The sequence below is a fragment of the Zootoca vivipara genome, chromosome 12 (assembly GCF_963506605.1).
Source record: "Zootoca vivipara chromosome 12, rZooViv1.1, whole genome shotgun sequence".
Classification (NCBI taxonomy): domain Eukaryota; kingdom Metazoa; phylum Chordata; class Lepidosauria; order Squamata; family Lacertidae; genus Zootoca; species Zootoca vivipara.
In genome coordinates, this window is record NC_083287.1 from 51,411,697 (window position 1) to 51,426,511 (window position 14,815).

General features: G+C 42.5%; 1 protein-coding gene across 3 annotated transcripts in view; it reads right to left on the reverse strand.

Annotated features, from left to right (window-relative positions):
• Positions 1-13,346, reverse strand: part of CTDSPL (CTD small phosphatase like) — a 62,707-nt gene extending 49,361 nt beyond the window's left edge. Inside the window, exon 1 of one of the 3 annotated variants that reach the window (XM_035129294.2) lies at positions 12,620-13,343. Coding sequence is in view for 2 of the 3 variants with exons in the window: in XM_035129292.2 (XP_034985183.1) it covers positions 12,620-12,878 (259 nt within the window). In the remaining variant the exon portion in view is untranslated. Of the gene's footprint in view, positions 1-12,619 lie in introns of all 3 variants that reach the window. The other 2 variants (XM_035129292.2, XM_035129293.2) reach the window with 2 other exon arrangements.
• Positions 13,347-14,815: the final 1,469 nt, after the last annotated feature.

The window sequence follows — 14,815 nt, forward strand, 5'->3', positions numbered from 1 at the left end:
AGGTGGGTGAGAAGAATCAGAAGACTCAAAGCTGGACAGAACATTGGAAGAGAGCAGCAAGGCAGTGGCATGGAGAACAGAAGCAAGAAGTGCATTAGTAGGCAAGTAAGGTTTCAGAGCAGGGTAAGAATCAGGGATGGGGGTGGCACAGGTGTTCAGAGTACAGAACTATAACTAGCAAATGCAGAAAGTGAAACTGAGGAATATGGGCAGCAATGGCTATGTAAGCTCCCTAAGGCAGGGATGTATTGCTATGGTCTGTGCACAGCACTATGCAACTATGGTTGACAGGTGGGCCCTGCCTGACCTGTGCAGGGCAGAGTAGATGAGGATTTGGCTTGCTAGCCATTTCCAGTCCACCCGTCACTGCTATATTCATAAAAACAGATACCTAGATGATGTTAAACTAGGGGCAGTCATAGCAAGAAACTTGAAATGTTTAATGGAGGATAGTCCAACTAGGCCTAGGAGAGTCCCAGCAATCCCGGGGTCCTTTTGACAATGTGTTAACAACTCCTGGGAGATGAAGTCAGCGTATTATTAGTTGACATGAATGCATCCTCATTCCTACACCGTAAACAATTTCTTTTATGTTAATACATATTGACATTTTTCTGAGCAGGAAACATTTACACCATGATCCCCACGCTGCTAGGTTCTTCCCACGCACCACTGAACTGGAAGATTGCCATTTTCCTTTAGAACTTAACAGTCACACTACCCAGAAAAAAGAGGCATGGTAAATTTGATAAACTGATGCGCCTCAGAGGAATCACAACTGTGGGCATTAAAAGCTAGGGTTTGAATGTAAGACACTCTCCTCCTGCTTAGTCCATATCCTCTTATGTGAATCTGCCCATCCTTTGACGTTAGCCATTGCATCCCTCTTGCATGTCCCATCATCCCCCAAAGCAAAGCTGGTGACAAACAATGTTAGAAACTGAGATATGAAAGCCAGGAGCTAAATGGCATCTTAAACCTAGGTTATGGGAACAACAATGGAATGTCTAGGCACACTTTTTTTATAACAAGAATACCAAGCTTAAAATGAATGGATTGCAGTTTAAATATTATGCTCATTTTTCACATGGTCTAGTCCTTCGCCTGACCACTACCCTAATATTCTTAGGAGGATCTCTTTTCTCATGTCTTCAGAGACGTGGGGAAGCAGAAAAAGGTCCTTCTTTCCTTCCACTCTGCAGTTTTAATCTGAAATTTTAGGCGCAGTACTGCACCCAGAGATCAGAAACTGCTTGAGCTAATGAAATTCCCTGTTGCAAAATGCACCTAGAACAATGGGAGTTTTGAACATTGGTGACAAGAGATGACAGAGGTATTTCTGCTGTGGTGCTCCATATGGGGAATTCCATGCCCAAAGAGGTTAGGTTTATTTTGTTCCTTAATTTGTATTCCACGTGGACATCCCTTTTTGAACAAGCTTTTGATTAGCACTAACTTTTCATCTTCTTGCTGCTGTTTTTAGTTTGGTTGAATCATTGCTGCTTTTATATTTGCAAGAGTTACTGCTTTGAGTAATTCTTAATGTCAAGTGCCTGCATATCCAGAGAAGTCCCTGGGATTTCAGCATATTTTCTATTAACAGTAATGGAAACTAGAGAAGTTTCAAGCTGTTTTATCCTAATTTGGGGCATACACACCAAATGATTCTAGCTTACACTGTCACCTCACAAAAATTTACTTACTAGCCTTATCCCCCAAAGTGGCTTAGAGTACTATCTAGAGCTATTTTGAATAGGTAAAAAGATAAAGGGGTACAGGACCCCTGGACAGTTAAGTCCAGTCAAGGGCGACTATGGGGTGCGGCACTCATCTCGCTTCAGGCCAAGGGAGCCAGTGTTTGTCCACAAACATCTTTCTGGGTCATGTGGCCAGCATGACTAAACCGCTTCTGGTGCAGCGAAACACAGTGACAGAAACCAGAGCGCATGGAAACGCCATTTACCTTCCTACTGTAGTGGTACCTATTTATCTACTTGCACTGGTATGCTTTTGAACTGCTAGGTTGGCAGAAGCTGGGCGAGAGCAACAGGAGGTCACCCTGTCACATGGCCACGGATTTGAACCGCTGACCTTCCAATTGGCAAGCCCAAGAGGCACAGTGGTTTAGACCACAGCGCCACCCGTGTCTCAGTTATTTTGAATATAGCTACCGGTACCACAAAAAGCCATTTCAGTTTAGTTGTTATGACATGAACATGAATGATTAAATGTGCAAATTGCAATGATATTGCTGCCTCTATTCTTTGGTTACAATATTAACTGTGTTTTATTGTGTTTTTAAAAACTGTGTCCACACTAGTTTTTAGCACAAGTATTTGTCTAGTTTTGAAGCATTGGTGGCCTACATTTGACCCACTTTGCTTAAGATACAAACACCATCATCACCCCAGCACCCATGTATACAGATGGGACGTATCAGATCAGTGACAGGATAGAAAATTTTAGGTCCAGAGTCCAAGGTCACTAGTCAAATGATTAGGATCCCAAAGAGCTGCCGACAGGGTAGATGACATTGGACTATGTAGATCACAGGCTTGGCTCAAAAGAAAGCAGCTTATTTGTATCTAAGTGAGAACTGTACCTCTCTAATATTCTCCACCTCAATGTCCCGCAATGGCAGAAATGCATGTTAAGCTTGTAGAGTCACTTTTAATGTCCCTCCCCTCTGCCTACTCACCCCATAGACTTTTTGTGCATGTGTATACTTTGCATGATACCCTTGCAATTAAGCTAGATTAGTCTCAATGCTCTCTACAACAGGAAACACAAGAGCACATGGAAGTCCGATCACCACCACCACCAAAGCAAGCGTCATCACAAGACAAATGATTTATAAGGAACTTAGGAGCAGAACCCCAATGAAAAACGGAGATATTTTTTGAAATATTAAGCAACACATAAGTGCTTTAAAATAAACCAGGCATCCACATTGGAACATTACAGCCTTCAACAAAGGCAAAGAAAAGTGGGAGGAACTAATACTGCAATACTCAGCTAATACTGAAAACAGTGGGACACACAGGTTATTTTATTTAAATTTAAATACCCTAAGAAAAAATAAAACATAGTAAGACATCTGTTACAAAGGATGAAACTGGATAAGATAGAACTTTAAAATGCAATTCTATGCAATTGTATGTAATCATGATTATAAACATTGATGATGGGTGAGCGGGAAGTCATTAGTATTGTAGAATAGAATTATAACTGTTGAGTGACAAAGTGTAACTTTGAATCTTGAAATAAAATAAAATATTCAGTTAAGAAAAAGAAAGAATTTAAAGACTCAATGTTCCTTTAAGATGACAATAAAGGTAGCTTCAACCACAAGATATCTAAACTTCAGATAATTTATTTTCCTGCCAAAGTGCTGACAAAGCTAATACACTTTGGGCCAAGTTTCACTTCCTTGCTGCAGTGTCCTTCATTTTTATTACTGCAATACTAATGAACCTTCAACCAGCCAGCTCCTTGCATTTTACTCCCTATCTGAACTGCAATCTTATTGAAGAAAAAAGAAAGTTTAAGTATCCAGGATTAGGAAGAATTCATGCCTGCACTGGTAATGCCATTCCACATTTTTCAGAGAATAGTGTAAAACACCTTTAACCTTGCTACAAGGCATCCTACGTATACACGTTAAATTGATTGCAGTGACTGTACTGGACAGCTCTTGCAACAGCTGTGAATGTTACAGCAATCTTTATGATGCCCTTGTGTAACCCCAAGTCAAATGTTTCTTTCTAGAGGCAATTTGGCTAGCTAAGTGTGGCACACACAGCTAACATCTGCCACCATCAAGACTAAAACATAACAGCATTTATGGGAGATAATCATACATAAACATCAGTTCAAAGCATTTTCCAAACAGTTAACCTGTAAACCAACGCTGCATACTAACACCATCATTTTCCGCAGAGGAAGAAGTCAAGAGAAGAGCAATGTTAATGGAGCAGTAATGATTCTGTCAATGAAACAACAACAAAAAATTTCCCCAAGGATACCAACCAAGAATTGACCAAGAATTAAGAGCAAGAATGAAAGATGCAAAGTAAAGGACACTACGTCACTTTCTAGTCAGAGCTCCAGAGCAACAACATTTTTTTAAAAAAAAGTATTGTGGGGGGGGAGAGGAAAACACAGCAGCGAGCTGGAAGATGTATACATCTCACATTGTGAAAACATATAAGAAGGTACACTAGACCCTCAAAGGATCTGTAAAAAAAAGTGTCTAGGTTTTAAGACACCAAAGTGGCATACAGGAAAGGGAACCTGACCCCAGACTGCCATTTCCTTTTCTCCCCCAATGCCTAGCACCCCTGAACCTCCATTTAATGGAAAAAGCACTTTAGGGAATAGTGTGCAGCAGGCATAGACGTTCAGCAACTCCACCCAAATACTTCTTTTTGTATTACGGTATATATTACCTACACCCCCTGCTTTACAAGTGATTGAGGGAGGTCTGCATTTCAAGATTCAGGCCTGCCACCACCCCAAAATTTGGGCCTCAAGATCCAGATTTGCAGAAACCAAGACTCTACACTTTTGTAGCTAAGCAACACTGTGGCCTAAGCAAGTTTGTACTACATATAAACCTTCTGCCTTCTGGACACAGAGCTTATAAGATAACAGGAAGACAACATGAGAATGGAAAGGTTCTTAAGGCTGCCCGGGTAATTTTAACTTGAGCATAGTGTTTCCAAAACCAGCAATCCTCAGGCTGTACTAGAATGTCCTAAAATAGCTGAACTGGACAAGTGTGGAAAAATTGTTGCAAGTATGTACGAGTTTATTTTTTATTGCACAAGGGTTGCCACTATGTATAACAAGTGACTTGCCAACCATAATGCAAACTTCCTTCCATGGGATACACTTAGGCTAGCTAGATTAGTATGGGGGAGAGTTGGGTTTCCTTTCCTTTGGATTTAGGTAGCTTTATGCTGCAATCCTATACTGTAATCACTTACTTGGGAGTAAGCCCCACTGAATTTAGTGGGACTCTGAGCGAACATGTATAGGATTCCACTATCAGAAAATGAAATTTTATACATATGTGGGTTGTGTGCTGGGGGAGCACTTTTCCACTGGTTATTATTTGAAACTGGTAAAACTCTCATGTAGGAACAAATATGCAACGCGCACAAGATTATCTACATGCAGCTTGAAAGTTTTAAAAACACAGGCAAAGAAACTGTCAAATGTGATCAATTCGTCTTATTTGAAGAAACCTTTACACTAATCCAAATTTTCTTCCATAAATCTGTCAATCACACTCAGCGAAAAAGTCCTACAAGGATTCCTGGCCATTGGATTAAGGAAGGAACAACTCCTGCAACTACTGATGGGGGAAGAACAACTCACACACAAAACAGCTCAAACCAAGATGACTCATTTGTATTTTAAAAGCTGCTATTTTTCCAAAGTAGAAAGCGGAAAACTAATACAGGACTCAAACTGTACTTGGAAAACAAATAACATCCCCCAGCTTAGGGAAGGAGCAGCAGCTGCTTAGCAATATTTAAGAGTAGGAAGAGTTGTCATAATCCATCAGGAAGCAAGGGGGTGGGGACACAAGTGAAAGTAAATTGTTCCCTGGCTATAAAATTTGCAAAGACATATATTTTAAAAGTCTATTGTGGGCATTTCATAATTGGTTAACATTACTCTCTTGCCCATCTAATGCATTTTTGAGAGGAAGTTTCGCTGAAGGCAAGAAGTAGTGACAGTAGTTCTGGAAGATGTGATGTGCCTACAGTTAGAAAACACCACATTTAGACTTCTACATTCACAAATTCATTGATACTTTTATGCTTTGGAATTACTAAGTCTCACCCTCTTATACATCTGGTTTTGCTTCTCTGGTATTTTATGGGTACTCTGGGGGGGGGGCTTTCAAGAGAAAATAAGCATAGAAATATTATTATGAAGATAAATAAATGGGGTGTTAGAATCAAGCTCTGATAATCACACACAATTGTCCACTGGTTTGCAGTCATGGACTGGTAAATGGGGATGAAGCATAGCTCAGTAGCAGGATATCTGTTTTGCATGCAGAAGGTGCCTAGGTTCAGTCTCCGTTTAAGGTTTGGGAAGACTTCCTGTCTGAGAGCTTTGAGAGCTGCTCTAAGTCAGTGTGGACATTACTGAATCCAGTGGATCATTAGTCTGATTTGGCATAAAGCACCTTCCTAGTTTCCTGTCATATTTTATTCCACTACATATATAGATAGACCTGGTCTAAGCAAACAACTCAAGTGTTTTGCAGACTGATATTCACTTGTACACAATTCTGTATGCAGGAGATGATCTGCCACATTGCCAGGAATGATTTTTCAACTAGGCATTTTATTATATAATAGCAATTTGCTATTATAAGTAACATTAAAGGTCTAGAACACATCCAGCCAATTTACAAACCGGAATCATATACATCTTTGGTTGGGAACCTCTGGGTCTTGTGCCTAATCAGCCCTGTCTGGCTTCTGGCTTTGGGTCATAAAGCCCAACCATGTGCCAGCCCATGTCTACTTTTCCTGCACCTTACGGCATATGACACAATTCTCAAAGTGGCATGCAGAAAATTGACTACTTTTGGATCTGGTCCTCTTGACAAAAGTGGTTCCTCACTATACACATGTACTTGGTAATAAGTCTCATTGAACCAACAAGGCTTACACCTGAAGAGAATTACACTGCAGTGTTACTATTTATTAATATTGTGGTAAACTACAGCAGAAGTGGGCAGAAGGTAAACCTGGATCTACTACTAGATCTCTGGGTGGTTTACAATAGATCAGTAAAGATTTCCGACTCCCAACTATTTCACAATAGCAGGAACAAATTTATTCCCCTCTTCCCAAACTACACTGCTGAAATGACAAAAGCTTGGGGTCTGCATGACTAGATGTATGTGTGGTACTCAAAACGAACCATTGGACTGAGAATTCTTTAATTCTAAGTGTTTATCTTTTGCATGTCAGGCTCGGGTTGTTGGAGCTCAGGGATCTAGAAAAAAACATCACAAAGTAGATCCTGCAAGCCTGAAGACTGTCCACCTCTAAACTTAGAGAAGTTTATGACTGTGTGCTTAAAGCCCTACATTAATCGTAAGTATCTGAAGCTGAAGGTAGCCTAGAAGGAAAAGCCCACCCTGAATGGTTTTGTTAATACCTAGAACTCTAGCCAATGATGAAATACAGCATCACTGCTCTCATAATGTAGATTTATTTTGTTTTGCATTCAGCATCTTAAAAGCTTTACCCAAATGAGTAACAAACCAAACATCACATAACCTCGACTTCCATTATACAGAGCCTATTATACCACCATTAAAAATGTTGGAGAGGGAGCATTATGTACTAAATTTATTATGTACTTTATTCATATTGTTATCGCCTAGAGCCATTTTTAAAATATATCATTCAGTTGTAATTTCAAAAGATCTAAAAAAAGAGTCAATGATGCTAATGGGTTTATATAATTTAATACTTATTTGGAAGGCACTGCTACATTCCAACATATGCTTTGAAAAACTCAAATTACCACTCAGGCCATAGCAATTTCAGCTCACTTGCATTTCATTCACTCTTCACTAACCACCTCCCACCTCTAGGCACCCTCTCAAAAGTTACTGTAGTAAAGTGTCCCCTTCCTTTCTTGGCTACTGCTGAATTGATATAGCTGGCCTTATAATGCTTATAGAGAGCTGATCATCTTTTAGGGTAGGTCACAGCTGACAACATGGTGGCATGAAGAAGCTACAAGAGATGATTTGTGTATAATTTATACTTAAGCTGCTAGGCAGCATTTTTATTTTGCACAGAAGATATAGCCAAATAATGATATTCACAATAAGGAAAGTTTCTAAGTCCGGCTAATTAAACTATGAAGATTCATTTCCAAATAACTAACTTTAAACATTTGGGTCACATTTTGAAAGCAGGGTAACGCAGAATGAAACAGATAAGGCATAAACACAAACACAAAAAACAAGCTTTTGTATTTCTTTAAAAGGATCAAAATTGCAATCTGTTGATGTTTACAAAGTTAAAGGCCTGTAATAGCAAAGAGATGTAATTTGTAGGAAATGGTTTTGATTAATGAAATAAAAGCAATACTTTATTAATGTATTGCTTGACTATTTAAATACACAATATCCACATGAGGCTATGATTTCGTTGTTGCAGGTTCTGTCCAACTCCTTCAAAATGGAGATAGATAACAGTTTAAGGTGACACATAACAGAAACACACACACTATTATGTGGACTGTCAGGACTATGGTGTGGTGAGGAAAAGTTAGGAAACTCCTCCTTGCACACCATTGTCCAGATTCTCACCTATAGCAGCAAACCATTTTTTTAAAAAAGATTCACGCAGTGCTAATCTACATATTTAGCATTACATGTAGTTGGTCTCTAGAACAACTTGCAATACTTTTCCAGTATTGGATCAGAAATGTCTCCAGATTCACCTGACTTTCTAACACATGCTCACATATACATCACATGGCCCTTAAAGTTACATTGATTACAACTTTGAAAATGCAAAATTTGATCAACACTGTATCCATTCACTGCATTATTACAAATGGAAATTTTTGTTTAAAAAACCAACAACAACCACCCCACCTTCCATTAGAAATATAAATGTTCATATCGTATTATAAAAACTATGTATTTTTATACATGCATGTGTAGTTGATTTTCTGTTACTTTAGTATTAAGTTTTCAGAGCACACTTAGAAACTAACACAAACTGTATGTAAACCATTGTTTTCTTAAGTCATTTTATGAGTCTAATTCTAACAAATTCTGTTATAAATTAAAGAGCTTTAGCCCAAATAGTGTACATCAATATGGGTCAACTTCTTTATCAGGCTGGGAAGAATTCACTTATTCAATTGATGCACCAAGAGTGATCATTATTGACCAGTAACTGTGTCATTCTTTAAAACCAGCCTATTGGGTTATTAAATTGGAAGACTTAATAAATATTATTTATGGGAGGGGGGATTCTTAAAAACCAGCCCATATCCATTTTGTGTGACATGCTGACACCACATAATGAGAATGTAAAAGCCACCTATTGGTCTGAAGCTGGCTTGCTTACCAAATGCTTGCTTACCAACTATATGGAGCACATGCGATGTTATTTGCCTCCATGTTATAGTGTCTAGAGCAGGCATAGGCAAACTTGGCCCTCCAGATGTTTTGGGACTACAACTCCCATGATCCCTAGCTAACAGGACCAGTGGTCAGGGAAGATGGGAATTGTAGTCCAAAACATCTGGAGGGCTGAAGTTTGGGGGTGCCTGGTCTAGAGTATGGAGTTTGAATGTGGGAAATTAAAGTTCAAATCCCTGTTCAACTATGAAGTTCACTGGGAGTTCTTGGGCAAGCCACTTTCTCTCACCCTAAGCTACTTCAGATCTGTAGCGAAGCTAAAATGCTGAACTAATTTTTTCAAGAGGAAGAAAGCATACAAAAACTTATAAAGCAGCTCTGGAGACAGCTTATGCTGTAAGTTCTCTAGTTGCAGACATGCTGCCCATTTGCAAAGTCAATATTGTATGTGGATAAATAGTCCATGAATGTTGACTTGGCCTACTATCCAGATACCATTTGCTGTAATTACCCGCTGCTTTGCTAGGCAGGGTTTTCTCCTATTTGTGCTGTGATTTGGAGAAGGTAAGAGCAACAAAATCTCTTCCTACCTACTCCAAACTTCAGCACAAATGAGAATTCTGGATGGCGACCTGTGTGCTTCTGGCTTTTTGCTCACCAAAAGGTCCAGAGCAATTACAACTGGCAAGCAGATGTGTCAACACCTGCACATTACTAAAGCTTCACTAGTAGCAGGGGTCCACCGTTCCACTCCCCACGCTCACCATGGCGAGTGTTTCATCACCCTCTGGCAATGGCGATGAGGAGACAAAGCAAACAAATAAGAATCATAAACAGCTGTAGAAACAGGCCCAATATGAAAAAAGACAGCTGCACAAGCAGTTATTTCCCGCCTCCTTTGCTGCATTTCAGGAAACCACCCTCTTATCTAAAGATCTACCAGGGAGAAAACCCACAAAATTATATACACTAACCCCCAAGTAGGAAATTTAAAATCCTCTGTTGTGTAATTCTGCAATTTCTTTTTACAGCTCACTAGCATCAAGTTAGAGGAAGTTGTGGCTGGGCATTTTGGTGGTGGGCCGCTTAGGCACTTGGAGCAGCTCCATATCCTGCTGCCAAAACAAGTCCCAACTTTCACTAGAACTCCAGAGGGGAACATATGCGCTGCTTGCCAACCAACCAAACCTTCATCCCCCTGGCTCCCGCTTCCAAAACCCAACACACTAATGCTGGAATAAACCCCACTGAGCACAGTGAAAGTTTATTTTGAATAAACATGCATGAGATTGCATTGAAAAAGAGGGACACAATCCTGACTCTGTTAGCAAGGCAATCCAACTTTGTGGATCCCGACGAGTCTCCTCCAGGTGCATAATCTGCTAAATCTGATCAGGGGGCCCATCTAGTTCTGCCTTTCTAACTGTAGCCAGTCAGCTGCTTCCGGGAAGCTTATAAGCAGAGCATACAGGAGACAGTCCTCTCTTGAATATCCAGAGTTTGATGGAGGAGGTCTCTTGCTTCACTCCTTGCGTTTAATAGGTTTTTCAATTAAATCATCTGTTTCTGACAAATGTTGGTTTATACAACTGCTTCAACATAACACCAGTAGTGAGAAGTACTAGGAAATTTCCTCGAGCCAGTGCAATTGTAATGCTCTTGTATCTTAAGTGGTGGGTTTCTTTTTTTCAAAATCAGGAGCAGGCCACTAGATCAAATGTTCTTTCCCCACCAGTCCCTCTACTCCAGGCACCCCCAAACTGTGGCCCTCCAGATGTTTTGGCCTACAACTCCCATGATCCCTAGCTAACAGGACCAGTGGTCAGGGATGATGGGAATTGTAGTCCAAAACATCTGGGGGGGGCGAAGTTTGGGGATGCCTGCTCTACTCACATGAGCATGTTTCATATTCTAGTTTTAATCAGAGTTAACACTAATCATGGTTTGCTAGCAAAGTTCCAACCCCAGCTAAGACACAACAGTGGTTAGTATTAACCATTAACCCTGGTTAAGATCTGGCAGGGAGGGGAATCAAGCATGCAGTCCCATAGCCTGTTCCATCTTAACCATGGTTCACATTGAACAGAACACCTTAGTACAGAGGTTGCTAGTAAGTTCTCACATTTGTTCTTCATTTTCCACTGCCACCACTACATTTATCGGTTAGACATGGGTTAATGTTCCAAAAACAACATAGACCTTACACAGTTCTGTTTTATGTAGACTGGTCTCTTTAGTAGCAGGACTCCCTATTACAAGACCATGTACAATGAGCATGATGAACAAGACCAAAGAACAGTTTGGAAAGATATCCTTCACTATAGAAGGAAAATGATTATCCAACATGGATGAATGTTTTAACTAACAGCATTAAATTGGTTTCAAAATAATGGCTTTCTTTTTTATATGATGGTGATGATGAGTATGAATGGTATGAGGGAAATCACAGAATTAAAACAAGTAAACCAAAATCAAAAGGATATCAAAACCCTACTCCACAACAGGATACTCTAGCCTTCATGACAAAGATTATTGTCTATTAGCCACACCAAACAAGCACAGAACTGAAGCAGACACAGTACACTACAGTAAAAGATAGCTACAACAACTTGAAAAATAAATCTGCAGTCATGAGGAAGATTATAATCTTTATTATTTTTCAGGTGACTACATTTGTACCACCAGGTTTATTTCATGTCCCCTTTTTTTTAAAGGGCTGCCCATTTCATTTCATGGCACCACACACCGAGAGCACAGTCAATGACTTCTTTCATGCTTCATGGTCTAAAACGCCCCTTAAATTCTGAAGTTTTGACCATCCACCTTGATCTTTGTTCAAGCCTTGCTTTTGCTGAAGGAAAAATGAAAACCGTTTGACCTGGTTTTTGAACTGGAGGGCAACGTTCAATGCATGTTATGGGTAGGATCTTTACATCCAAACTGGTACACCTTATTGCTTTCCCTGACCATTTTTAGCTGTTTCAGTGCAAAACACCTTAAACAAAAAGTCTCCAAATCAATCATTTTAATCCACAGTTTGAAGGATGTTTACAACAGTCTCTTCCAAAAAACACAAATTCCTCAGTGCCCAAATGCCAAGATTTCAAAACCATCCTACTAAGTTCAATAAAGGTCTGCCTCCCTAGAGCTTGGACTTGGCCCAAACTCTAGCTGGCAGAGGAACAACAAGGTTACATGAGTTGCACTCAACACCAATTGGAGTAGAGACAAAACACATAGAGGCACAAAAATGCATTCCACTTCAATAGCTATAGCGATGTCTTAATTTACTGCTGGACTGAAGCAAAACAGTTAAGTGAAGAGGTTTGAGGTGCTACACCAGAGCAGCAACCCGAGTCTACACTGGCACAATGCTGAAAGGAATAATACAGGAAAACTTAAAAAAAACAGCTTGCCCATTTTGTATGCAACCATTAGGACAGTATTGCGTACCCATAGAGAACAGTTTCTCACCTTTATCCTGAGAGCAAGACAGGATTTCTTCCTCTTTGGGGTTAGTCACCTGGGTGATAATGGACGGGTTGTCCATGGAAACAGAGTGCGTTTTCACCTGGCTATTTCCCTCCCAGAGGCAGGTTCGGTGTGCGTTTATATTTATGGGTTCCTTTTTATTCGTTTTCCTTTTAAGAAATCTAGAGGCAGACTTATGTGTGAAAAAAGAACTCCTCCAGGAACGAAGCCAAAAAAAAATGTTATAGAAGGCAGCACGCATACAGGTCTCTTCTGTAGTGCCTTGTCCTCTTTTCTTCTTCAAATAACGGAGAGAGTTAAAAAAGATGGGGGGGAGGGAACTCCAAATCCAAAGACTACCCCACCTAAAACAAAACCCTGTACCACTCTGAGTTAAAGAAAAAACCCAGTGCCACTCCAAATCCCTACTCCAGGCACAAAAATACCCGCCTGAACAGCAACCTCAGGACAGCAGTAGAGAAAATACAGATACGGGGTCTTGGCGACGGCTCACCTTTGCACCCCCTCAAGAACCCCCGATTTGTCCTGTGCCTCCTAAATGGCTGCCCTGAGTTAATCCCTAAAAAAACCACCCCACTCACACTGACCCCAAAGCCAAGGCTTTGTATTACCCCTCCCCCCAAAAACCCAATTCAAAACACCCTACATGTAACCCCCCCAAACCGTGCCTCTGATCTATCATTTCCCCCCAAAATCCCCTTGCCCAAAAGAGGGTTCAGACCCCCCTCCTCATCTGGAGGCAGCACCTACCTTCTTCCCTTCCCCCCTCTATTTAGATCCCTAAACTTACCTACCTCCCCCCTCCCGCCAGAAGAAAAAAAGCCCCTTTTCCAGGAGGAGGAGGAGGAAGAGGTGCTCCCCACCCCACCCCGAAAGAGCCCTCCCCCTCCCGTGCCCCCTCCCCTAATCAAGCCCCCACCCGCCCCTCCCTGTCCTGTCCTTCCCCTTCCCCCCTCCCCTCGGGGATTATCTCATCCCTCCTTCACCTCCCTCCCCTATGCAGCTTGAGGGGGGGGGAAGTCCGAGGGAGGGGGGGAGGGGAAAAAAGGGGGGGAGAATAAGAAGAAAACGGGGAAGGGAGAAGGGGAGGCAGCTCCTGCGGAGGAGGCCGGTCTCCGCGCTGCGCCACAGCAGCAACAGCAGCAACAGCAGCCGCCTTCCCGCTCGCCTTCCCTCCTCGCCTGTCAGCGCCAGTCCCAGGCGCCGCCTCCTCCTCCTTCCCTCCCCTCAGCGCCCCAGAGGCTTCGCCCGCCCCCGCTGCTTTCCCCCTCAGGCCCGCCGTGCGCGGGACAGGAGCCGCCTCAGCCTCCCGTCCTCCTTGTGGCGGCGGCGGCGTCTCCTCCTCAGGCAACAACAACATGGAGGCGGGAGGAAGAGCGGGCGCCTCGCGCCGGGGAAAAGCGGGCGGGAGGGGGGGGCGGTTTGAACTGCGCGCGCCCGCCCGACCCGTTTCTCCCTCCCTCCCTCCCTCCTCCTGCCTGAGCGGTAAACAACGGGGCGTGGCCGAGCGCTGGCTGTCCGTCAAGGCGGGGGAAGAGGCTGGCCCGTCCAACCAGGGTTGGGTGTTATGGGCGGGGATTGCGCTGATTGCGTCCAAAGGGGTGGAGGGGGTGGGTGGGTCCTCGAAATGAGTGGCGGGGGCGGGGCTTGCTTCTGATGGCGCTCTTGGTCCGAGGGGCGTGGGGCGTGTTCGATCCCCGAAAGGGGCGGGGGGAAATGTGTGGCGGGGGGCGGTGCTTGCGCGGATATTGGGGACAGGTTGGCGGCTGCAAGCGGGTGGTCTTCAAGGGGCGAGGGAGCCGCGTGTCTTGTCTTGGGTGGGAAGGGGGTGATGCACGGCATAGGTCGGCAGTATACGCGGGTGGCACTGTTGGTTAAACCACAGAGCCTAGGGCTTGCTGATCTGAAGGTCGGCGGTTCGAATCCCGGGGACTCAGTTCGGTCCCATTGCTTGGTCCTTGCCAACCTAGCAGATCGAAAGCACGTCAAAGTGCAAGTAGATAAATAGGTATCGCTCCGGCAGGAAGGTAAATGGCATTTCTGTGCGCTGCTCTGGTTTGCCAGAAGCGGCTTTGTCATGGCAAAGCCTGATTCAAGACTGCTTCTGAGCATACACAGAAAGTATCTTAAAAAAAAAAATCTTCCCACACTGTGCAGCATTAGTAGATTAACTGATCA